Genomic DNA, 26,869 nt, shown 5'->3' on the forward strand with positions numbered 1-26,869 from the left:
CACGGTGTGGCGGCCATCCTGGGCAGCCGCCGACAGCGGGGGACGTTCCCTCTCGAAGCGGTGTGGCGGCGCTCCGGGCAGCCGTGGGCAGCCGGAGGGGGGGTAACCGCGGGCACAGCGCCGTGAGCCAGGGCCCATTCCAGGTGGGTGGCTGGTTCACGCCGAGTGCCGGACCGGCCCAGACGTGGGTGTGGGACGGCTTGGGGTTCACCGGCGCGAGCTACAGACCGGCCTGGCTTTTGGCCGAGAAGGGGAAGAAGGCGGGCGCAGTGCAGTGGTCAGTGCCATGGAATGGCGGGCACCGGCCAGCGCCACACGGGAGCCGGGCGGGGTACGGGCTATACGGGACAGCGCCAGAGCCTCGCGGGCTGCGTGGGATGGGCCGGGGAAAGTGGCGAGCCGCAGCCAGATTTGGCTTCCGGCGGAGCGGCCAGGTGGGCGGCAGGGTTTTGCCGGCGCGGGCCGGCGGCGGGGCCTCAGACAGCATGGTGGGGACTGGGCGGGCTCCGCACGAGAGCCAGGCGGGATGCGGGATGCGCTGGAGCCCCGCGGAGGAAGGATGGGCCGGCTGGCGCTGGACGGACTCGGCTTCTGGCGGGGTGGCCAGGTGGGCGCCTGCCAAAGCCAGGTGCGAGCAGCCAGGGTTTGCCGGCGGGAGCCGGCGGCGGGGGCTGTGGAAGCCGGTGGGCAGCGGCGGTGCCTCGCCGTAACCGGTGTGGGGGGAAGGAGTGGGTTGCCGGCTCAGGCCGATACGGGCTCGGCTCGCATTCCTCCGTGATAAGCACATGGCTCGCTGCCCCCCGCGAGGCCCCACGCGGGGGCTCGGCTGAGTTTAGCAAATTCCTAAGTTTCTAAGCAAATGTACCTCTACATTCAAGCGAATAAAATAATTAAATACCATTTGGTTTGATTTCAGCTAATTAATGAATTCAGCTATTACATATTGGATCACTTATCGCATTACATCTAATGGGAAGCTCTGCTGAATCACACAAGCTATTCTGGGCTTGAAATTCATGGGGTGTTGTGCCATGTAAGTTTTGTTTGAAAACAAAATCCTTGGCAAAGACAAGTCCAAAGTTGTGGGCATCAGTTTTTGCCATATATTGTCTCTGATTTCTTAAGTATTAAGAACCCACCTGGTCTTACTTAATGGAGTGACTTAGCAGAGCCCAAACTTGTCAGAACTGTGGGAGGATGGGCTCTGTCACTAAGAGGGAAGAACATGGGCTCTCTCACCAGGTTTTCTCATAAGGCAGTGGAAATCTGGGGAGTAAAGGTGAGCAGTAAATTGATAAAGAGAAAAGGCCTGTTATCAGGTCTACACACGCATAAAACCCTGAGGGAATGTTAAAATTTCTGTTGCCTGATAATTAGTCTATGTGCCAATTGGATAAGAAATTTATGTAAAATATCACTTCTAAATGAACACCAGTCTGTCTCCCGCACCTCTTGTTTTGTCAGAGCAAGATAATATTTCTTGTCCTTTCTTCCAGCTGTCTTTGTCTGTCCAGTTTGTGCTCTTGTAGGATCCCTGGAGAGTCATCTGGCCTCTGTCACAGCCCAGGGACCTACTGCATCCAGTTTTATCAGCTCCTCAGGCTGTAATGTCCCTTCTGGGGTTTCACAAAGAGTGGAAGGAAGATCCCAGGAGGATACCTGCTGCAGACCTTCAGCTCCTCTGGAGGACAGTCAGCATTCCTACGGACTCTTTTTCACAGCTCTTCCACTGGTTATACTTTGAATATGTATGGCCAGGCTTCGCAAATGAGGATTTGGGAAGGGCTCTACCCACGTGGGTGTGTCCCTTGAGCCTGCGCAGTGGGTGTTTTAGGTGAGGCACAGGGTGCGCACAACTGGTCCACCCTTTGCTCCTGAGGTTCATCTGCCACGGCCAAGTGAGCCTGGATGGTGACAGTGAAGTCCCCAGGAATACAACCTACGGCACCCGGTATGGTATTCCTGGAAGGTCTCCCATCCAAGTACTTACGGGGCATGATCCTGCCCAGCTTCTGAGATCTGACAGGATCAGATGTCAGGGAGGCATTTAACTGCCTGCTGGCTATCCTAACTGTGTTTGAATTGTGGAGTTCACTGCTGTCTTCTAGAAATAATTTATTTGGAACTGAGGAGCTTGTAATAGTTCTGTAAAAAGACCTCTTGTGTGTGGCCATCCAGATTTAACAACTCCTGTACTTTAATGAGATAGTAAATAATGCTATAATCTTATGATGAAACTTGCTGATTTATCTACTTAATAACACACTTTCTGAACAAATCCACGTGATGATTGTTTTTATCAGACCCCAGGCCTCCAGGGCCTGCTTATGTAACAACAGTAGATTTTAATAAACTGAAAGAGGCAAAAAGCCCAAACACATAGGAGAGAGGAAAAAATCCAGCTATAGGGACTGCTGTTGAGAGGACAGGAAACTGGTTTCCTGACCATCTGAAACACTTTACAGTGCAATTAAAAAGTAAGATATTTCATTGGGATACAGTAAAATCTTACATTTTTCACACATTTTTAAAACCCAAGTGGAACACATTCTAAACCACTTCAACCTCTTTAATATCTCAAACAACAGCTCTAGAAGAAATCAGTCCATTTCAAATTGAGGAAGACACAACATATACGTGGTGTCTGGTGTTTCCAGGGGGTGCTGAAGAAATCCATTACAAAAAAATGCTATATAAGCAGAATGCACATTCTAATGAAAAGCCTTTTAAAACTGCAAGTATATTTTTAAAATGATCAAATATTTACAATTTATCCATATATTACTGAAATATACAACTTTGTATTGATTAAATATGTTGTTTAACACAGATAGAACTGTAAAAGAAATACTTTTCAAAGTGCCAGAAATGTGATAGCTCAAATACATTCTTTACCTAGTGCTAGTTAATTAATTGATCTATTCTATGCAACAAAACAGTGTATCATAACTGCCAAGGCTAAACCTTTTTAGTCTGATAAATAATTTTAAAAGCGTTGGTAAGTTACATAAGCTGCATACAATCAGTCTGCTCAAACATATTGAAGATATAAGCCACCTGTCTCAAAAAAGTGCCCTTTGGGATTGCAAATCTGGCAGCAGGGATCAGAGGACAAAGCCACGTCGTGGGGAGGTGTAGGAGCAGGCAAAGCCAGAAGGGCACCTGGTGGGGACAAGCTGCATAAATAGAATCCACAAGCAGCCCTGAAAACCAGTTATTTGACATATGGTGTTCTCACTGAAACACAGACTGATTGAGGAGGGAAGGATCCTCTCGAGGTCACTGGTTGAACTTGGAGCCAGTTGCCCAAGATATGTTTTTTTTACATTTGCAGGCATCTATGTTAAAATAGAATGCTTGCCAGTAAAGTACAGGGAAATGAGTAACCATACTATGTAACTGAGTGCAGACTAGAGAATGAGCACATCTAACTTGGGGCAGGCATTTATATTGCATATAAATATTACCTGCTAACATTTCTGGTGCCTTTTTCTTGTTTTCCTTTCAGAATGCCAATTGGCTCATGTTCACCCCTTTGAAAACTGGATATTAACAAACTTCATTGAATTTCATAGATCTCTGGATGAGTTGTATGTGAAAATTAAAGCTTCATCATGGCTCTTGTTAAATGCTGGAAGGATTTCCCAATACTCTGCTGTCTCAATCCCATGTCATGACCCATTTTGGGTCCCCGGGAGGAAGGTGGAAGCAGCACTTACCATTGAGCATTTTGTCATTAGGGACACAGGTAGAGCAAACCAGAAAACACATCAAAATGGCTGGCTTGCATCAAAGAATAGCAGGAAAAAACATCAGTTAAGAAAAACTCTATTGGAATATTTCATTTGTGGACTTTATGTGGAAGTATTTTGGTCTTTCTTTCTTTCTTTCTTTCTTTCTTTCTTTCTTTCTTTCTTTCTTTCTTTCTTTCTTTCTTTCTTTCTTTCTTTCTTTCTTTCTTTCTTTCTTTTTCTTTCTTTCTCTTTACACTTTTTCTTTCACTCTCTCTCTCTTTCTTTTTCTCTCTCTATCTACAGATATAGATAAATAGACAGACAGACAGACAGACATATCTCCTTAAACAAAATGGGGAATGATTTCAGTCTGTGAAGAAAGGAGTCTTTCACACAACTATCTCTACTTATGAAACACTCCTGTGAAACAAAAAAACTGACAACTTCTGTATTACTTGAGTCAAAGGGCAGTCACACATGGATGAAGCTGCTGGGACACAGTGTGTGTTCAGAGCCTACTTGTTTCCAGAGTACATCCTGCTTCCCTGTGCACATCACTCAGCATCAGCTACCTTCCAGACTGGCCAGCTCAAAGCATTTTTTTAATCCAGAAGGCCTCTTCTACCCAGTCACACAGGTTAGCAACATCCAGACAACATTTTTTCTCAGATTAGAAAAACTGGAACATCTGGGATATTAACTTCTTCCTTCTTGCACTGCACGTCCCAGAGCTCTGAACAGTCTGGAGGTGAGAGAAGATCTTTCACAACACTGCCTGTTGGAAGGTGCTGTCCCAGTGGACAGCTTTCTAAATCTCACTTTCCTCAAACACTTCCTCGGTTGTCTCTCCGGTGGTGATCTCTCCCTCGCTGCTGTCTGACATGCTGGTCTGTGGGCGGGATGGGAGCGCAGAGCCTGGCTCTGGGCTGAGGTCTGTCCTCTGCCTCACCAGCACTTGCTGCAGCTGCATGCCCCAGGGTTTGCTCATCTCCAGGCACAAGCGATGTTTGCTGCTGAGGTGCTGTTTTTTTTGTTTCTGTGAACATTTCCTGAGGTATTTTATGTTTTCCCCAAGAAAGCAGAGTTTGCAGCCAAAGGGATCTGCCAGCAGGAAACGGGACCACTGCTTCTGGAGCTCTGCTTTTACCTGAGGGGAGGAGAAAACAGTCTGGTTATGGTGATGGCTCATGACCACCCTGTAGTTCACTAACACATATACTAGATATAAAATGAGAGGAACTGTGAAGTACTGGGCTTCCTGTCTCACCTAGTGGGATCCTTGTAGGGCAGAAACAGACTTCTTTGCTAAGTTAATCCGAAGAGGAGTCCAACATCTTCATTATAATTTAGGAAAGTTTTTCCTCTGCAAATCTGATGCATGTGTGTGGGAGGGCTCAAGTGACTTCTCTGTTTACAGCCTGATGGAGTGAGGAGGAAAGCTCAGGGGCTGTGGAAATGAGGACCATGTAGTTTTGTTGGAGTGTTGTGCTTGTGTAGCTGGTTTGTTTTGTTAAAGCTTTTTATCTGGCAACCTGACTGAAATCCTCAGCACCGAGTGTCCCACTGCCCACATCTCCTGAGCCAGTGCTGCAGCTGGAGGGCAGGCTCCAGCCCCATGTGGAGGAGTGGAACTTCCCCTGGCTGTAATCATCAGCACTTTGGCCTGAGAACTCAACTGGCCCAGGTGGTAGAAGACCAAACCAAAAACTTTCAACTGCCGATGAGACCTGATAGCAGTTCTATGCCCTTCACAAGTGTCAGTCAAGCGCTTCCCTATTGCACACAAGTGCCAGCTCTCTATTTAAGTAGTTCTGAAATAACTGCAGATTTCCTTGATAGATTTTAGGAATATCAGGTCTACCCTCTGTATAAAGCCCATCCATTTGTTTCACTAATGTCTTTAGAAAGGTGTCCAAATTCCTGTAGCTCTGTCTGTGTAGCGTGTCCTGTGCCAGCTGTCTATGCCAGGCTCTTTAGTTTTCTGACATTGGATATGTGTCTGTTTATTCCAAGTAGTGGCAGTCTGCACCCGGGCCAAATATAAGGGAAGTACAGACAGCAAGATTCAACTTAACAAAACAACCAAAATTAAGTGAGATTAATTCCGCAGCCTACATAGCATCATTTTGCAAGGTAGCTTGTAGCTAGTCAGGCTGAGAGAGCTGGGGTTGTTCAGCCTGGAGAAGAGAAGGCTCTGGGGAGACCTCAGAGCCCCTTCCGGTGCCTAAAGAAGACATAAAAAAGAAAACCACTTTTTACATGTGCAGATAGTGATAAGGGGAGAATGGTTTCAAACTACAAGAGGAGAGATTTAGATTAGATATGAGGAGGATATTCTTCCCTGTGAGGGTGGTGACACACGTTGCCCAGATAAGCTGTGGCTGCCCCATCTCCCTGGAAGTGTCCAAGGCCAGGCTGGATGGGACTTAGAGCAGCCTGACCTAGTGAAAGGTGTCTTCCAACCCAAATTGGTCTGTCATTTCATGATTCTGTGCAGTCAGAGTGCTAAGGCAGAGGCAGTGTGCAGCTGTGCCAGTGATGAAGGCACTGGACTGCACGGACAGGAGCAGAGTCAGTAGTTCAAGAGAAGCAGTTCTTCTCTCTTGCTCTGTGTTAGGTCACCTTTGAGTACTGTGACTACTTCTGGACCCCCAGTACAAGAACTGGGTTGATAAGCTTGAACTCACTGGCAGAGATCAGTGTAGGAGCACTTATGCTATGAGGAGATATATGCACACTTCAAAGCCCAAATACTGTCTATAAGGGATCATGGAGGAGATAGATCCAGGCACGCTGCAGAGGTGTTTGGTAGGGACACAAGAGGCAGTGATAATAATTGAAATAAATAGGGAAAGGGTCTGGAGCACAAGGAGCAGGTGAGGGAGCTGGAGGGGCTAAAAAAAAAGGAGGCTCAGGGGGGACCTTGCGGCTCTCTACAATTTCCTTACAGGAGGGTGGAGCCAAGTGAGAGTCTGGCTCTGCTCCCAGGGAAGAAGGGACAGGATGAGAGGAAATGGTCTCGACTTGCACCCAGGGAGGCTTATAGAGATTAGCAAAATATTCTATATCTAACAGGCTGCCCAGGGGTCTAATTGAGTCACCATCCCTGCAGGGATTTGTGTAGATGTGACTGGCACTTGGGGACATGGTCTAGTGGCAGATTTGCAGTGCTGGGTTAACAGTTGGACTCCGTCTTAGAGGTGTTTTCCAACTTAAAACAATTCTATGATTCTGTGACAATATACGTAAAATATATTCTCTCCTGTGTACAGTGAAGCATTGGAACAGAGAACCAGAGAGATGGTGGAACTTCTCTCCTTGGGCTGGGGAGTTTGAAGCTTAGCTAGACAAACCCCTGAGTAACCTGGTCTGATTTCAGTCTTTGCTCCATACTGGCAGGAGGTTGGCTGTCTCTGCTGTTATCTCCCTGCCCCTAAGAGCAGTCACTGCTCTATCTAAGTCCTGGTGCAGAGCAAATTGAACCCCCAGCTGTCCCTTGAGCAGGAGACAACTTCCAGACAAGGGTTCTTCTCATAGCAAGTTTAAGGATGTCCTGAGCAGTGCATGCATTAAAAAGTGTCTGAGATATTAAAGAACCCCAAATGTGGTCACTTCATGTAGAGTTCAGGGTTAAACTGAGAGAGCTCAGCCTTGGCCAAACATGAGGCCTGGGGTTTCAGCTGATTAGAGGAGTGAGGTTTAAGTGTGTGACCGACCATAAGCCTCTAGTGGTACTTCAGATACCCCAGACTAACCATACCTCCACAGTGCTATCACCACACAGGCTTCAGCAGAAATACTTTGTATTTGAATCCCAAACCTGTGCGAGTTGCTGTCCTCTTCACACAATTTTACCCGCTCAAAAGAATTCACACATGTTCTCAATAAGCAGAGATGGTCAGTGTGTTCATCCTTTTGAGTGCCATTAATATACTTTACTAACAAACTACAGACTTTTCTCATGGAATTGTGTCTTACCTCTCCATTAGCAAAACAATACAGAACTGCTACCAGAAAACCCTGTAAAGAGAAAGAGAGTGAGAAGAAAAATCAGTGTGCAGGAAATACCTGAAGCTCTGTATTAGGATTACATTGTTAAAGCCATAAATATAAACAATGTTGCTTAATTTTCAAAAAAGAAACTAGTTGACTGCATTTACTTATTATTGAAGTGTCCAGTCACTTGGTTTTGTGCAGTGCCTTGGCCAGTGCAGGGCACAGTTTGTGCAGATGCCAAAGAACAGACTACACAACCCAGTTTGATCTTCATTTTGGTATCACATAGTATTTTTTCCCCCAAAACTATTGATGTTACACTGTGACTGCTGCTATTTCTAAACGAAAAAGAAAAACATGCAGCTTGGTTTGTCATATTATCTATATGCTTGTTTGGGTTTGCAAATGAGACTACTGAGACAGGTCTCATTTGGATGATTTTCACAAATTAATTCTGTATTAGGAGTTTAGTGTTAGTTCAAAGTTCAGATGTATTGAGTGTTACGGCTATTTTGAATTGCTGTCTTTCCTTTTAAATTAATTTAAATAAACACCTTAAAAAAGTCCTAGAGATAGAACTTGTTTTAAACCAACCCCAAAATTACTCTTTCCATTTGCCTTCTCTTTTCTCTGGGTTTTATCTCAGCCCAAAGCAGCTTACAGGCTGCATCTCAGCCCCACAGACTGGTGCAGACATGCAGATTTGTTCCCACTCCTTCAGGAAAGTCCCTTTTTTTGGTGTGTCTAAAGGCACCTGTGACACAAGTTCTGATTAAGAGGATAAATACTTTCACTGTCAAGGCAATGTTTACATCACAAGTACAAACGTGCTATAAACACTTATAATGCAGCTGACAGCATTCAATTGTTTTACACTCATACGTCTCCAGAAATGTTTCACTTTTCTCAGGAAAAAGCGTAAAAAGAATTTCACATACCCAGAATCTTCAATACTTTTCTTTATACCTAGCATTAACCAGCAGCATTTTGAGCCTATTTTTAATTTTCTAGCAATCCTGAAAAGTTTGGAGTCATTACTTCCTTAAACATATATGCACTAAGTATGAAAACAAGCATTTTATCTGCCACATCTGTGGAAACAGGGACAGGAGAAATAGCAATCACAATTGCTTTTTCTGTGTATGCTATTCCTTTAATTTTTATTCTTCATTTGGGTTATGGTAGGAAGATGTAGTTAATTTTGACATGTCATTTATCAATGTGGCTTTTAAATAATCTTTTGCATCTGAATTATTTCACTGAAATATGCAAAAAAAACCCTAAAATATTGCAGTCATTAGAGATAATAATAAATTATATTAAATCCATATTACAATACATTATAATAATTACATCTTATAACTGTTATATAATTTTAATAACTATAATTATGATAATATGTATTATATGATACACACATTAACAAATACATTTTTAATATATAACAACTAAAAATAAAAATAAATAAAATATAACTAATTTAATGGCTTAAAAAGCAACTTTTGATGCAGAACTGCTCCTGCACCTGGAGATAGTTCTTTTTCTTTTTAGGTAGAAAGTTCTTCAAAATGTCTCTAATGGGTGGTTTGGGGGTTTTTTTGTTACTTCTGAGCTCTAAATTTAGTCTCGCAATCACCGCAAGTAGAAACAGGATTTAATCTGCATGGTGCTGTTGAGTGCTGTGACTGCCAAGCCTGGTGACAGCCCCTGCCAGAACTGCTGAGACTGGCCAGATGAGGTGCTGCCTGTGAACACGAGTCACATCTCTATGGGATTTCAGTTTGTAAATCCCTCTATGAATCTGGTTCACTGCTGCAGGACCAGAGCATGCACTGACAAGCAGAAGCCCTTCAAAATCATACCAGAAGGTGGAAAATTCTGCTGATTATTCATGCTTGATGTTCATTTTATATCCTCATTTTTTTAATGCTTATTCATTTTTTCCCAATAAATTGAATTTCACGCCTAGAAATCTTTCCAATAAGCTGTGATTTCTCAAACACACATTTTCAGCATTATCCCAGTGTGAGTGGAAAAGAAGAAATGGAATTTCAAAACAAATGTTTATTAGCATAAACACCAATAGAAAAGGATAGATGCACATGTAAGCCTTCCAATTGTTTTTCAGTTCCATTGACAATGGCAACATGATAAATTACTCATTAAATAACTGTGTTCTCTCCCCTAGAAATCAGTAGTTTTTCCTGTGGCTTACAGTTTGCATGCACCAGGGAGCCAAAATATTTAGGTTGCTCCACTGTCTAAAGCAAAGCAACATCATATCTACAGCAGAACTCCCATTTAGAATTTAATTTTATGCTCCTTGAAAAATGTTTGAGTTAAATCTCCAGATAAGATCCTAGAGGTAATTGTTTCTTCTTTTTTTTTTTTTTTTTACAAAACAGTTTAACTGCTTTTTAAAACTACTGAGAAGATTTACAGACTAAACAAATGTAATTGCATGCAGTTTATGTGCTTTTCTGCTAATCCCTTCACAAATAATACCATAGCTAAAAGAGAGAATCTGCAATAAACATTGGCTGAGATCTTTGGGTATTTTGCAAAGAAGTTTTGCTTCTAAAGCATGACATGCAGCCAAGCACATGCATGTTTCTCTAAAAGGAATGAAGTTTGTGTTTTCTAGCAAGGATGAGCAAGCTAGTTTATATATCACATTTCTCTGTACAATTCAGTAAATAAATTTTCACTTCAAATGATTTTGTGTTTTTAAAATAACATCAAGTCACTGCAACCTCTCCAAGTAAGGATATGTCTAACTGAGGAACATGTATTCCAACACTAAAGTCACTTCCAATCCAAACCATTCTGGGTTTCTCTGAACACCATGTCAGCAGAACCCTCAGGACTGCGGCTCTGCAGGATCTCTCCGCTGCCAGTTGGGACATTTTTCCCCTCAAGTTGTAGTGGAAATTTTTAATTAGAGCCTCAATAACAGTGTCAAAACACTGATGCACCCATACACCAGAGTATGGGTGCATACATAAAGGTTAAACCCAAGGATCATCATAAATTGTAGAAAAAGTGCAGCAACAGTGATGAAGTCATGCCTTGGCTGCAGAAGCAGCGTGTGTCAGAGCTGTGAGTTACTGAGGAGCAAGGACCTGTAGCCAGAGAGGTTGCTGGCTTCCTCAGTAGAGAGGAGACTTGGAAATTTCTGTCCTGTTGCCCTAAGAAGGTAAAGGCAGAAAAATAAGGGTAAAGGACAACTCTGCTAAGCAGGTTCACTCGTACTATCTGAAAAAGTCATTACTCAGCAGCTCTGCAGAACTCTGACACAGACAGCAGTGCCTTGTGCCACTGTCCAGTTCTTTGGCTTTGCAAACTGGAGAGAAAATAGTTACAGGGAAGCACACCTATACCTGTGACCATCTGAAAATCACCACTAAGTTACAGTAACAATTACTACAATTTGGACTACTTAGGATAGGCTGTTGAAGTGGAGTGTGCCTCAGGGCAAAGGCTTGCCACAGTCACACACTCTGCCTTTCCTACCTCAGTCTTCTGCCCACTTACAGAAGATTAAGGCAGGGTGACTGAAGAGGAGTCACATGTGTGAACATCTGTAAGACACTGCTGACTGTAGAGGTAAGAAATGTCTTTTACACCTGCAGGTGCTGGTCCATCTGTCTGTTCCATCCATGTGAGGACTCTTGACAAATTTTCTCCTACCTCTAAAAATTTATGCATAGGTACAATACTTTTGGCAGTGTGCAACTAGGAGCCCATAGTGTCACTTTGCAGATAAGCTGAATGAACACATCCCATAGGGAAATGGAGCCCAAACCTCGGATGAGGACAGACATTCTCATAGTTCTTATTTTAGAAGGGAGTATTTTAAATAAACCACTTTAATCCTGTTTTCAGAGGTCTGTGATGAACTGTCACCTTTTATCAGAGAACATAGGACACTGGTTCTGAAGAAGTCTGACTCCTTTTTTGGTATTTGGGACTACCATATTTTGAATATGCAGTTTGTAAATGTTTTTTCTGGTCACTGCAATAGTGTATTTAGAGACATTGTAGGTTGGAACATAATATTAAATAAGAATTCTGTATATCTGTGGTACATATAGTTAAGCAGCATATGCACATGGATCTAGGACCCCTAAAAACAGTACTTGCAAAACAGTACTTACATGAAATGAGCTCATTGTCAGTTGAATAAAAAGTCTTATGTGTCTTGGAAGTCCTTCCACCTGTTCATCAGTTATGAAGGTAAATATAAATTCATGGATCCCCAACAATGGAATCAGCACAAGTGTAGATCTTGCCAATCTTAAAAAGAAAATGTTTGATTACTGTATTTTTTAAATACAAAAATAAAAAAATTGGCTAAAAAGAAATCATTCCAGAAACATTCCCTCATTATTCTGACTCTGGAATGGTATTAGTGGTTTTATGATTTTGGGAGTAAATCCTCAGATAGGAGTTTTGAAGCACACTACAAGAAAGGCATGTGCAGCAAGGAATCTTAGCTTTGAGTTTAAGGTGAAAAGAAATGGAACAGGAAGGCCACTATTATCAAACTTACTCTATTAGGTAACAGAAATATTTACACAGCTAAACAGGAGTGGTCTAGTAACAAGGTAGCTACGTTGAAAGCACTTGTGATACTGTTGGCAATCATCTATTTCTTAAAGAATGCAATCAGAATAATTTGCTAGAAGACAACCTTCTTTAACAAGTCTGGGGACACATTTACATGGATGAAAGAAGAACTCTCAAAAGAAACTTTAATTCCGAGGATGACTTGTGAAGAATAGCCTGAATCCTTGAAAGTTTAGCAAAATTATTAGCAGTGGAAAGTGGCATATTATACAAAACATTAGGCATTGTTAAATACAGGCATTGGTGTCTGTACATCACAGCCACCTTCCTGCATCAGTCTGGGGAATATAGGTGAGATCCTTTGGACTTTGAATGTTGAAGGAAAATGGAAATAGCTTGTGTTAGGGATGTAATACTGAATTTTAAAAGCAAGTTAGTAGTAGAATTTCCATCTCTCCCTCCCCCTGTCCACTCCTTTTAGACAAATAAAATAATTCATCTTAGTAAGGCAGGACTGTAGTAGTAACCAGAGGTTCACAATGCTTTGGTTAAAGATGCTGAGAGGACAGGAAAGGACTGGGATGTGGAAAGCAGTTAAATCCTCACATTTCTGTTATTTCCAGGTTTTCACTGCAGCCTGAGCTCCTCACAGAGCAGCCTGCCCTTGCAATTCCCACAAAGTGAGAAGATATTCAGGAAAAGGTCAACTCCAGGATTTTACATAAACATGATGTACCATTGAGAGTCCTCCAAAAGAGCCTGCACCAAGGCCTACAAGAGTACAGACTAAGGAAGAAGGTAGATCAGAAACCTTGATGTTACTTCAGAGTGTCTCACGAATCTTCTACACCCCCTTTTCTTTTGAGGACCTTTTGTCACATTCAAGGTAAAAATGTGTCACTGCAGCAGAGGCCATGGGTATGAGTGAAGATACCTAAGAGCGGAGATCTCACTCCACTGCAAAGTCTTTGTTAAAATGCCCACAAAACTCAGATCACAGGTACTCACCTGCCTTTGCCTCTCAGATAAGAAAATGTCTGTGGAGCCTGTTTTCCCAAATGGCTTTCCTGCATCATACTCTGAGTATCTGATACACCTGGTGGTGGTAGGTGAATCTTAAAGGCCAAACTGGCAACCTTCTGATGTTGTGAGAAAATGAAAGAAAGGGTCTAGGCTTCTGTTATTTATTACATACCTGTATTTGTAGTCATGGAAGCTCATTTGCTGAGCTTTTAGTTTGGAAATCAGCATCCTGAGGATTTTTAAGAAGATGCCAAAGTTAACCTTGAAGGAAAATATTTATGGGTTACTTAAAATAAATGTTAATACAGTTATCACATAACTATTAAATAAATTTAAAATTGATAGTTAACACTTGCACAACCTGCCACCAAATAACTGGAATGCCGTTGTGATGAGGCTGGAATACAAGCAGGTTATTACCACAGCTGCAGCAGAAAGGACAGAGCAGCAGTGACAGACTCTGCTGGCATCTCCTCTTTCCAAATAAAGGAGTTAACGGTTTATTTACCTTTAGGTCATGCAACTCTTCACCAAACCATGACAAGTAAGCAGGATGTGCTAAAAATCCACACTGATTGCAATTCTTCAGATAAAGAGGCTTTAGGCAGCCAAAAAAGCTGTGAGCATTCTTTTTACAACTAATTCACTCCTCTGTTAATTAAATTGTGCTGATTTGGCCAAGACAAATCTGCAAGTATATCTTTCTAATGAGACCTGTAAATGCCTGTAAGTCAAGTTCTCTTCCACAAACCGAAAGTCCTATGCAAAAAAGTTACTAAAGTTGCAAAATTGAGGAACTTCGCATTTCCTTATTCAGCCTGATGGGTGTATAATTTATGATACATGATCTTCCACTACAAAATTGTATTTTAATTTTTTAACACAGAGCTCTGCTTCCTCATTATTTGAACAAAAGTTTTTCCCTTCCCTCACTTTCTATCCCCCTTGATATTTCTGTAGTAGAAAACTGTATCTTATTTGTTCCAAAATATTGAATGACAAAACAGACACTAATTAAAAAAAACAAGGAGGGGGGAAGTACAGATTATTTAATTCTTACTGCAATGGAAAACAACATTGGTCCTCGGATGATCCACCAAATTCCCATGTGCTCATTTGTTCCCCAGCACCTGGAGAATAATTTAAACTATAATTGCTCTATTTTCACTGAAAAAAAAAATAAAAGCTTACATAACTTGTGTATATATTTCAAAAGAAAGTTGATGAAGTACAAGGTTTTCAGATGGCCCTCAGAAGAAACAATAAAACTAGGAAGAGTCTCACCACCAATTCTAATTGTATTTATTTTTAAGATCTTTTGACATGAAAGTTGAGAGAGGTTTCCCTTGACAGCAAAATTCAGAACTATCTGGAAAACTCAGTCTTTGAATCCACAAAATAACTGTATATTACACCAAACCTTCATAATGAAAATCATCCTACTTAAATTATCTATCAGAAACTGGACATGAGTAAACTGGGAATTGTGACCATGCTTCCTGGCCTCCTAAAAAATGTGTATACTGTTTCCTTGAATCTGTCTCCTTTTATTCTTCTCTAGCCTTTTGCTTTATCCTAAGCATGTTTCTTCTTACTAATTAGCCTGAGATTCTGCACTATCTTGGTTTGCCATTTACAATTTATATAATTTCTAACTCTATGAGACCGTAATTGTTATTTGGTTGTTGCTTATTATCTATATTGTCATTCCAAATGAAATTCTCTAAAAGCCATTAATGATAAAAGGGGAACAAGAGAAATTATACATAAACCACAAAGTTTATGTGATGCCGCTCACAGCATCATTGAAGACCAGATGACTGGAAAACTAATGCTTTCTAGTGCATATTACTGTTACTAATTTCTTCACCAAATACTGAACACATTCATTAGTGTCGGCTTTCAGTGGCTATCAGGTTTTGTCATTAGCCTCCATAACAATGTTTTTGTACAACATGGCAGTGAATAGTTACTAATTAAACTCAAAGTGTAGATGGTCTCCAAGGAAAGCACTGGTTCTCTTTTTTTACTGACAGGATGCTCTCCATGAAGATGTTGGTGCTGACAACTTGTAAATGGATGAACACTGCATGTCATAGCTTCCATCTCAGGAACAGTGAAGGTTCATTCTACTTCTCGATTTATGCATAAGTAAATCTGAGAATTCGTAAAAGTAGTTTAATGTAAAAGTACTATGATGGGCCTTGAAAATGTAACAAGTATCAGTAGGTGCTGTATAATTTTAGAATTTAGTAATCAGTACTTTTGCCAAGTACTGTCGAGGGCTTTCAGAAAAGTTAAGTAAACAGAAAGCCAGTATGTTAAGGCGCTTTTTATTTAGTAACCTACCCAGTGTTCTCCAGTTTGGATCTGCTTACTCCCCAAGGGCCCACAAACAGGATCGGAACAACTGAAAAGAAAAGGCAACAATTGCAGCCAAGCTTGCAAAAGTGTGCGGTGCAGAGATATGTGCTCCTCAGTCTTCTATTTAGAATTGTACAAAAATAAACCTGATCCTGGTTTTCCCAATTGTAATTCAAATACAAAGTGAAATTTCATTGTGTAGTTGAATCTTGCATTTTTGGACTGATATACACACACACAACCTTTTGGAATTTTCTAAATTTCTGACTCTGAGAATTCAAAGTAATTGACACATGAGGCCTTATAGACTACCTTAGGCAACAGTTGTTGAACCTTAGAAGAGTTTTCAGTGAAGGCAAGGAACTCTGCCTAGTTAATTAAAGGAGCTGATAAAGGATTAATCTTCTGGACCCCTTCAAGAAAATCAGTGGTCCCCATTCCTCTGTTGTTGACCCCACACCTTCCTGGAGATCATAGGCTGCAGGCTGGAAAAAAACCCCAAACTGTGAAATAAAGGATTACTGCATTATTGCAATGGTCTACAAATGTGCAGGCACCAGTCTCAATCTCAAGCAGAAGGTATGTGAGCTACAACAAGCAGGCATTCCACTGCATTCTCAGCCTAATATCACACGGGAGATTTTGTGGTGGATGTGACAGAAATGAAAGAAGATGTGTCACTGGGGCCAGAGCAGAGATTATTCAGGATTCTGGGACACTATCTAAGGTCATGGAGGAAGCTGGAGTGTGACAATACAGGGAAAGGGCCAGAAACAAAATACTCTCCCAAAGAATAGATCTCTGAGTGGGTGAAATGGGGAAAGAGGTAAAAGGGGTCACACTTGGGTGGGAGACAGCATGGGTGCAACAAGTTGGTCTCAGAGAATGATTCGGGGATGGAGAACTTGTTAATGGAGCTATAGATCCAGAGGAACATGATATGATTTCATGAGGAAAGGTGATACCTGGGATGATGAGGTGATGTTATCAAAGGCAGTTCCTGTACAAGCAGCTGAGGAAATGTCTCAGTCAGTGTGAGCATGGTTCAGCCCTGCTGACACAGCACTGCTACGACAAATGTCTGTGAGACAGGTGCCAGATGTCCCACCTTGGTAGTGGTGGTAATAAATATAAATGCAACTTTAAGCTAACTAGTGGGGAAAGCCTTTAGGAAATCAGTGAATATGATGCAGGTATGAGGGCAATGGAGGAATCATAGAATAGAATAGAATCATAGAATCAATTGGGTTGGAAAAGACCTCTGAGATCATCAAGTCCAACCCTTGGTCCAACTCTAGTTCATTTACTAGATCATGGCACTCAGTGCCATGTCCAATCTCCGTTTAAAAATCTCCAGGGATGGTGAATCCACCACCTCTCTGGGCAGCCCATTCCAATGCCTGATTACTCTCTCTGGAAAGAATCTTTTTCTGATATCCAACTTCAATTTCCTCTGTCAGAGCTTAAGCCCGCGCCCCTTTGTCCTGTTGCTGAGTGCCTTGGAGAAGAGACCAACCCCCACCTGGCCAGGACTTCCCTTCAGGGAGTTCCAGACAGTGCTGAGGTCACCTCTGAGCCTCCTCTTCTCCAGGCTGAACACCCCCAGCTCCCTCAGACTCTCCCCATAGGACTTATGGTCCAGTCACTTCACCAGCCTTGTTGCTTTTCTATGGCCGCGCTCCTCAATCTCTTTCCTGAACTGAGGGGCCCACAACTGAACACAACACTCAAGGTGTGGCCTCACCAACAAAGAGTACAGGGGAAGGGTCACTGCCCTGGTCCTGCTGACCCCACTATTTTTGATCCAGGACAGGATCCCATTGGCCTTCTTGGCCACCTGGGCACACTGTTGGCTCCTGTTGAGCTTCCTGTCAGTCAGTACCCCCAGGTCCCTCTGCCTGGCTGCTCTCCAGCCACTCTGTGCCCAGCCTGGAGCGCTGCAGGGGGTTGTTGTGGCCAAAGTGCAGGACCTGGCACTTGGCCTTGTTGAACTTCATCCCACTGGAATCAGCCCATCTCTCAAGTCTATCCAGATCCCTCTGCAGAGCCCTCCTGCCTTCCAGCAGGTCGACACTCCCTCCCAACTTGGTGTCATCAGCAAATTTGCTGATGATGGACTCAATCCCCTCATCTAAATCATCAATAAAGATGTTAAACAGGACTGGACCCAACACAGACCCCTGGGGAACACCACTAGTGACCGGGCACCAGCTGGACACAGCCCCATTCACCAGCACTCTCTGGGCCCGGCCCTCCAGCCAGCTCCTAACCCAGCAGAGGGTACACTTGTCCAAGCCATGGGCTACCAGCTTTTCCAGGAGTATATTATGGGAGACAGTGTCAAAGGCCTTGCTGAAGTCCAGATAGACACATCCACAGCTTTCCCCTCATCCACCAGGTGGGTCACCTGATCATAAAAAGAGATCAGGTTGCTCAGACAGGACCTGCCCCTCCTAAACCCCTGCTGGCTGGGTCTGATCCCTTGTCCACCCTGAAGGTGCTGTGTGATTGCACTCAGGATGAACTGCTCCATAACCCTGCCAGGCACGGAGCTCAGGCTGACAGGCCTGGAGTTGCCAGGGTCAGCTTTGCAGCCCTTTTTGTGGATTGGGGTGACATTTGCCAACTTCCAATCATCTGGAACCTCCCCAGTGATCCAGGACTGTTGGAAGATGATGGAGAGCAGTTTGGCAAGCTCTTCTGCCAGCTCCCTCATCACCCTGGGATGGATCCCGTCTGGTCCCATAGGAGTCTCAACAGGCAGATGATCATTATTATTTGTACTCTTATGCTAGTCAGAAAATTTCCTAATAGACTTGTCTATTGCAGTTTGAAGAAGGAATAAAATCACTAGTCACTATTCCAACAAGCTGGTGATCAAACCAACAAAGTGTTTTAGAGAAGTGGGAAGTATGATGGAACCACACTAGCCAGCATGAAAGACAGTGGTCTTGGTGCATCAGCAACCTGTGTGCTCATATGGCCATATTAATATAGCACAATGGTCCTTTCAATAGGAATCTGAGAGGGAACACAGAAATCAAGGCATGGACAGTGAGAAGGAACCTCGAAAGTGTAGGGCACAGCCGAGGACAAAGCTCAGAGGCTTGGCAATGGACAGTGGAGTGTGGTGGTATTCTTTGATAAGAACTTGTAATAGAGGAGGAAGGATGGGAATGAGTGTGAAAGAGGGAAGTAGTTTATGTTTGATAAGAAAGAAGAAAAAGAGGAAAAGAAGAACTGCCAAAAACTGGGTAGCGTGTTCAAAACTACAAGCCTGAAAAATAATCTTCACAGCAGAACCATGGATGAATACAGGTAAGGACAGAGGAAAAAGTGTTGTATGAAATGAGACAAGTTCCATTGTGACTGTATATAGAGATGCATGTAAGATTAAGGTAAGACTCTACTTCTCTGAAACACTGGAATAATTCACTCTACAAAAGTACTTGTTTTCTTCAGTTCTAGAGAGAGCCTCAGTATTAGTGACTTGACTTTAACCCTGTTAGATAAAATTAAATCCCTCTTCCATAGGTAGACTAAACTAAAGATTTAAGCACTACTTAATTCTAAGACCACACAAAAACTCTGGTCTGAAAAGGACCCTCAGAATGCTTGATGAACACAGCAGAAATCATACTGGGGGAGCAGAGGAGCAACAGGGGGGAGATGGAACAAGGATGAAAAAATTCAAAATTTGGTTTTAATCACATGGAGTTTGAATTTATAGTCAGATAATCAGAAAACCTTGAAGGTTTTTTTTAATATTACCTACTTGGTTTCCCAGTAAACCTATGAAAGTTGGTCTGGAACATGTGACTCTTGACTGTGCAGAAAGGGATACAGGAATGTATTTTATCTGAAAAAATGTATTTTACTGTGAAAAACTATACCTGTTTTGTGACTAGACCAATTTTCTGAGGCAATTTTAACAAAAAAATTTCTGTCCAGGTACCAAAATGCAATATTTGAATATTCCTGTTTCTGTTTAATATTTGTCCTTACAAAACATTATCCTCCACAAAGATGGCTCAATATCTACTTAGATTTGGCACCCAAATCTGAGCTGTAATATAGTGTCATAGATGTAGATGTCCTTTTCAGCTTAAATACGTGAGTGGATTTGGTGAAAAAAGATTTCATATGTCAAATTTTACATCTGCCTTGAAACCTGGAAGAAATTCCTTTGAGTATCAGGTATTAACTTTGAGGACCTATGTTCTAAATGATTAATAATCGTTTTGCTTTGGCTTTCCTTATCTCTTCATCACAGGGGTTAAACAGCAATTTTCATCAAATTGTTTACTATGTTAACTTGATTAAGTCAAACTTCAACTTTACTTGAAGATCAGTCCTTCTGTTTGAAGCATGAAAGAAAAAAATCAATTTTTTCCAATTATGCAGTAAAATCTGCCCTTCTCTATTGTACATGCTTCCTCAATAAAAAGCAATGATTTCTCCTGGAGTTCCTTTCTGATCTGATGCCAAAATATCAGGTTATGATATACAATGAAATAATTTTGATTTAATCAATAGATCAGCCTTTTTGTTTTAATTTTTTTGCAAGGTCGCAGCACTTGCTCTGTATGCATGGACTGATATTACTGAAGAAGTGTGTGCTCCCATTGCAAACACCTCTGTCTAATCCTCCTTCTGTCCTCTCAACTTGTCCACTTTATTCAATTGTTGTAATTGTGCTCAGTAGCAAGGGTTCTGCATTTGCCATCTGGGCCTCAGAACTCCTTCGCTTCTAATACAACCTGAATTTCTTTATTTCTGGAGATAAGTTAGTTTTCACCTGATCTTTAAAGAACTAAGAGGTATGAGGTGCTGAACAGTCTGTTAGAGCTCTTCTATTATTACAGGCAGATAAATAAACCCTTATTTTGGATTTAAAACTGTAAAACAAGGAGAAAAGAGCATATGTGTTCTAGTTATTAACAAAAGGAAAAATTGACTTAATATCAACTATGAGTTCTATATTCACATGCAACTAATGGCTTTAATGCTCCAAATTGAATGTGTCGCTGCCAAAATTGCTGGGACTAAAGACTCTTTTATTGGTCTCCAACAAGAAGATTCGTATATTGTATGGCCAGGCTTCGCGAACGAGGACTTGATAAGGGCTCTACCCATGTGGGTGTGTCCTTCGAGCCTGCACAGTGGATTTTTTAGGTGAGGCACAGCATGTACATAGCTGGCCCCACCCTTTACTCCTAAGGTTCATCTGCCACGGCCGAGCGAGCTTGGACGGTGACAGGGAAGTTCTCAGGACCAGAACCTACAGCACCTGGTATTGCCAGGAGGTCTCCCATCCAAGTACTAACCGGGGCTGACCCTGCTGAGCTTCCAAGATCTGACGGGATCAGCTGCAATAACAAGATCACACAATGCACAAAATCAAGTAACCAATTCTACTGACATCTCCAGAACAAATACTTACAATACTACCTTGTGTGTGTTCAAAACTGGTTCAAACACTCCAACAGACATGTCAGGTACCTTTTAATCTTATCAGTAGTAGTAAACACAAGCCATTTCTGTAAGAGAGAACTAAGGCTTATGGGTTGTTTATCAGGTCACTATTCTTTCAGGCCAGATAGTTAATTTAGAGCAAAACCATCTTATGTACTTCAAGAGGGCTTTACTGCATGATTTTGAAACTGTTATGCTCAGGTTATTTAGATTGTGTGGTTATTTAGATGCTGAACTTCTGTTTCAAATCTTGCCTTAAGCACTGGCATTTTTCTACAATGGTTCTTTATTAATAAATGAATTACAGTTATTAGAAGAGCATAAAGAATGGCCTTATCTCAAATTCACTTAACCCTAGGTATTTGTGCAGTTGCTTAATTTAGATGCTACCCAAATTCCATTTTAAAATCCAAGAGATAAGGTAGATGTCAGAGTAGTAAAATGACCTGATTTCGTTCCCTGTGATTATTACAAAGCAACTCAGTACAGCTTTTAGACAACTAAAACTAAATGAGGTGAACAACTGCCAAAGTTACAGAGAGATTGCCACAGCCTCAATAACAATAACCAAAAAATTCCTTTAAATATATAAATGTTATAGCATTCCAACTTAATTATTATAATTTCAATAATTTCAACTTTATCAATTCACATTTGAGTTTAAACACCTCTTTAAAATCAGACCTCTACTCATTAGATAATTTTAGCAAGCAGTACAGCACAGTAAATATTAAATAGTTTAATTACAACTACATAATTGTCAACCTTAATAAAATTCTTTTTAAAAATGACTTCTCCTTTTTTGAAGTGGGCTGTACACTGCATTCCCACAGTCCTGGACACACAGTTTTACACTTGACAACACAGTTCAATAGACAAAGATGTGGTGACAGTAAACCATCTTTTAAAACCATATATTAATAGAAGTTTTTCAGTCAGAACTTCTTATGACCAACCTTTTTGTCCTACTTCTTAGCTCACACTACTAGATTTGATTCAATAGCTCTTGCAACAAACTTACATTCTGCTTAAGAGGACATTTTTAAATAATTTTAATTTTTCAAAGGCCAGCAAGTTGTACAGGTGGCTTTTAGATGATTATTTGTAATTGGGAAACCTTGATTTTCTCCTTTTTCCAGGCAACATACAGAATTACACTCATTGAGTAAGCAAAAAAAGAAAAATTGTCAGATTATATGACACGGGATACACAAAATTATTTAAATGCTTGTAACTTACTTAATATTGTCTTTATTTAATGAAAAATGGCTGAAATACAAGGCATGACTCTTGCAGTGTTTCAGATTTTCCTTGGACCTAGAGCATACCTGAGAACTTTCAGGTGAGCTGGGAAGGGTAACATTTAAAAGAAAATTGCTAATGTTTTGACACTTTTGTTATGGATGTCCTCTAATATAGAGGAAGTAAATGAATTTTTTTGGATAGTACCATAATATTAAGTGATGAAAAACTATACAGTCAACTACAGTCAAATTTCTTCTTGTTTTGCCTACCATGCTCATATTTTCTTATGAAACAATTACACTAATTTCTGTATGAGCAGGTCAAGCTGAGCTACAGCAAATGTACCACCACTGACATACTTTATTTACAATCACTGGCTTCAAAACTGACAGAGTTATTTTTCTTCATTGCAAAATATCCTCCACTGACTCAACAAAGCATCACATAATCAAGTACTTGGAAGCAGTTGTGGACTTACCCCATCCTATCACAATATATGTCTGTAGCAGTCGTCTTTCAGAGAGTACCACAGTTATCAATAATGTATGCAGATAAATTCCTTCTATTAATAGCCAAAAGTAATTTGCCCCAACAAAGTAATGCATGAAAAACTGGGCAGTCCTGCAAATGATTACAATCTGTAGGAATAAGAGATCAGGAATCATTGTAAATACAGGTGTCATGATCTGCATATCAGCATTTATATTGATGAGCTATTAAAATAATAGTTGCCATTAACATCTTGCAGGTCATTTTGCTTGTTGGGCAAACTCTATTCCTACAACATCATACAAGTATCATTTATTCACAGTGGTTGCAAAAGAGATGTTGTTATTCCATTTTCTAAACAAATGTAAGAAAATTAATACTTTTTTCTAATACAGAATAGCCTTTATACTTTTTTCTCTCTCTTAGGGCTGTTTCACAGAAAATCACAGAATCACAGAATGTTCTAAGGGACATTAAAGATCATACAGTTCTACCTCCCCTCAATGGGCGGGGACATCTTCCACTAGATCAGGTTGCTCCAAGCCCTGTCAAACCTGGCCAGGGATGGGTCAGCCACAGCTTCTTTTGAAAACCTGTGCCAGGGCCTCTCCACCCTCACAGCGAAGAAATACATTGTTTGACACTGTCCTAGTTCTTACCAGGGCAGGGTTAATTGTGCAGCAGCCAGAAGATGTACAGCAGGGCACCCAGATTACTCAATCCCACCTCAGCCCTGCACAGGGCAGCCACATCTTTCCTGTTTACCAGGTGAGCAGTCAGGTGGTGCCAGTTCCACGTGGTGAATGATCCCTGTGAATCATTTGCCAACCCATGATCTCTACCTTTTGTGTCTCCAGTTCTCCTCTACATCCTGCCACAGGGGAGGGTGGGGGAGTGAGCGAGTGGTACGTGGTGTTTCAGTGAACACCAAACCGAGGAATCCCATTACTAAACCATGACAGATACTATTGTCAGAAAACCAAGACCTCTGTGCACTGTTTTATGCTATGTATAGCAAGAATGAATAAATATAGTGTTAAATAAGTGCCAAATAAATACTGAGATTTCTTGCTGAAAGCTACAGGTGTGAGTTGTTTTTCTTAGGTGACTGTTTCTAAACAACAATGGATGAGTATGTTCTTTCTCTAAGAACCCTCATATAAAATCAATTTATTACAGTTTGTCCAGTCAGGTTTTTGTCTTGATTACCCCAATTTTTATCAGCAAAATTTCAACATCCAAGGTTCAATTAACAAACATCAGAACTTATACTGTGGGACAAATTTCCAAAACTTGTAACTGTTATGACCATTAGCAGCACTCATTTACTATTAGCTATGCAATAACACATTACCTCTGGATTGAGGTATAATATCCATCCAGTTTCATCACTTGGTCTTTTTGAGTAAATATTGTAGTATACAGAGTCTTTTATAAGAACTGCTGTGGCACGTAAGATAAAAGACACAAATAAATTCATATGGATGTAGTTTCTTGTGCAGTGAAGTTTTCTGTGGGAGAAAAAATAACGTATAAATCCTCTGGAAGATATTTAATTTGCAGAAATAAAATTTTAAAAATCAACAAAAAAACCCAGGAAAATACTGTTGTTATTCATATTGTTGCCATGAATGGATTTTGCTTAGGATTTGCTTTTGTATTGCTTATTAGGAACATACAAGTTATTTACATAGAATCCCAGAATGGTTTGTGTCCTAGTTCAGCAGCTGAGACCAGTTTATCCCTGTGTGGGTGTGACCAAAGCTGTGTATTCTAAACCCTCTATGTCATTTCCCATAAACTGTTAACATTGCACCATTTGCAGCAGCTGCCCAGGGCACACCAGATCCCTCAGGCTGGGAGCTGGCTGGGAAAGAAGCCTGGGAGAGAGGACCTGTGATAACTCCCCTCCAGGAAGTTGTTAGCACCTCCACACCCACCTGAGGGGTCATGTCTGCTTATGGGCCATCAAATATTCCAAAAATACCCCCGACTCACAGAGTCAGATCACCCATTGTGGAACTCCCTGCCCTGGGGGAGGGACTGGGAAGTCCCACCTGAACCTGAGGGTATATAATATTGGGATTTGGGGACTTCTGGTGCAACATATTGGATCCAGAGGTAGACCAGAACTTCAATAGGAGGAGACCACCACTCTTGACCAGACTGCCACAGTCATCTGCACCAACAGGTGCTTTGGACTCAGGGGAACCACATGGGGCTCAGCACGGGGGCCAACAAAGACCATTGTGTTTGTGCCCCAGGGAGCTGGGTTATACTTTGGGGTTTTGTGGGTTAAAACCAATTTCTCTTTGTGTCCTTGGATTTAGTGTATTATTTTTATGAAATTGTAACTCTGACTTATAATCTCTTTTATGTTGAGGTTCGTTTCTCCTGCTGGTTTACCTTTAAACCAGCACAGCTTGTGTTGGAAGGGACTGTAAAACCCACCTCCTTCCACCCCCCGTCGTAGGCAGGGACACTTTTCACTAGACCACATTGCTCCAAGCCCTGTCCAACCTGGCCTTGGACACTTCCAGGAATAAGGCAGCCACAGTTTCTCTGGGCAACTTGTGCCAGGGCATCACAGTATTCTCCCTAATATCAAATCTAAATTTACCCTCCTCATGTTAAGGTCATTCCCCCTTGTCCTGTCACTCCATGCCCTTATCCAAAGTCTCTCCACAACTTTTTTGTAGTCCCTTTAGGTACAGCATACCTGGAAACACCAGAACATTGGAATCTAAGTAATAAATTCAATTACCTAAAAAGAAGAATATGGGCACAGGGGTCTGTATTCAACAAATGCATGTAAATTCGTACTAACCTGAGTAAAGAAAGTATAAGCAGAGCTAATACAAGTGAGATGAGAGAAAAGTAATATCCTATAGTGTATAACAGCTGTAATGTGGTAAGTAGTTTATGTTCTTCTTCCTAGGAACAAAGAAGAAAAATGTGTTATATAGGCAGGTGGGCAGTGCACAAACACAGCTCAGAGACTTTCAAGTTCACCTTCTCTGAGTTTAAGGAGCCAGGGGAGGGTTCTGATGCCTGCTCTCTGCACTGCCTTGTGAAATCAGTGTATGACAGAGATATTTGTAGCCATTATCTTTTTTAAATTCAAAGGCACTCTCAGACTCATTTCAGATTTCTCCTGCACAAACACCATTCCTAGTCTGATTCACAGCTAATCACTGAATTTTTTCCAAGCACCAAATAGGTCCTGGTGAGTTAACAGCTGCAGAGATCAACTCACTCAACCTGCACACACAAATGTGTGTGTGTGTGCCCTGGAGACACAGTTACAGATCAGTTGTGTCTGTACAGTTTTGAGAATTAGCTCTGCCTACAGATATTGGAATAGACTGACTTCAGCCTTGAGTTCAAAGAAAATGTAAAAATTATTAAATTGGAGCTGTATAGAATGTCTTTGAATGACAAATAAGACCTCAGAAGAAGGAAGGGAAGCACTCACACTCATAGATTATCATAGAATATCCTGAGCTGAAAAGTACCCACAAGGATTACTGAAGTCCAGCTCCTGTCCCTGCACAAATTTCCTTCCAAATTGCTTCATTTAACGTTTCTTTTTGCTAAGTTTTTCGGTTTTAGCTGCTTATGCCTATCTCTCAACTATTCATACTCCTTTTCTAGCTCGAGGAAAGCTTCTCTGTGGAGGGAATGTGAGATATGTGACTGTCATAATCCATATCTGGCCTGTAGCAATTTTCTTGGAACCTGTGTTTTTGTCTCAGTGAATTTGCTCTTTTTCTACTCAGCACCAGGGATTTTAGCAGTCTTACTGCTAGTAGTTGTCTCTAACCATTTTATGCTTGAAAGCTATGCCTCTCAAAGAGGGTAAAAATGACAAGGGAGAGCAGTGTGAATTCCCAGCCATCAGTCACTCTGCTCCATGGAAACATTCAAACAGGCAAGAACCCTGTAATACGGCTGAGTTATCATCTTGGCAAGAA

At 41.5% G+C, this 26,869-nt stretch overlaps 1 protein-coding gene across 1 annotated transcript in view; it reads right to left on the reverse strand.

Moving 5' to 3' along the window:
* Positions 1 to 4,542: 4,542 nt before the first annotated feature.
* Positions 4,543 to 26,869, reverse strand: part of GLP2R (glucagon like peptide 2 receptor) — a 38,601-nt gene continuing 16,274 nt past the window's right edge. The window contains exons 5-13 of the mRNA XM_071573574.1: positions 25,723 to 25,829; positions 24,250 to 24,406; positions 22,885 to 23,044; positions 15,672 to 15,732; positions 14,383 to 14,452; positions 13,495 to 13,583; positions 11,888 to 12,026; positions 7,713 to 7,754; positions 4,543 to 4,881 (exon numbers count right to left, since the gene is read on the reverse strand). Of these exons, the coding sequence (XP_071429675.1) occupies positions 4,543 to 4,881; positions 7,713 to 7,754; positions 11,888 to 12,026; positions 13,495 to 13,583; positions 14,383 to 14,452; positions 15,672 to 15,732; positions 22,885 to 23,044; positions 24,250 to 24,406; positions 25,723 to 25,829 (1,164 nt within the window). The remainder of the gene's footprint in view (positions 4,882 to 7,712; positions 7,755 to 11,887; positions 12,027 to 13,494; positions 13,584 to 14,382; positions 14,453 to 15,671; positions 15,733 to 22,884; positions 23,045 to 24,249; positions 24,407 to 25,722; positions 25,830 to 26,869) is intronic.

Source organism: Pithys albifrons, chromosome 19 (genome assembly GCF_047495875.1).
Source record: "Pithys albifrons albifrons isolate INPA30051 chromosome 19, PitAlb_v1, whole genome shotgun sequence".
NCBI classification, from domain to species: Eukaryota; Metazoa; Chordata; class Aves; order Passeriformes; family Thamnophilidae; genus Pithys; species Pithys albifrons.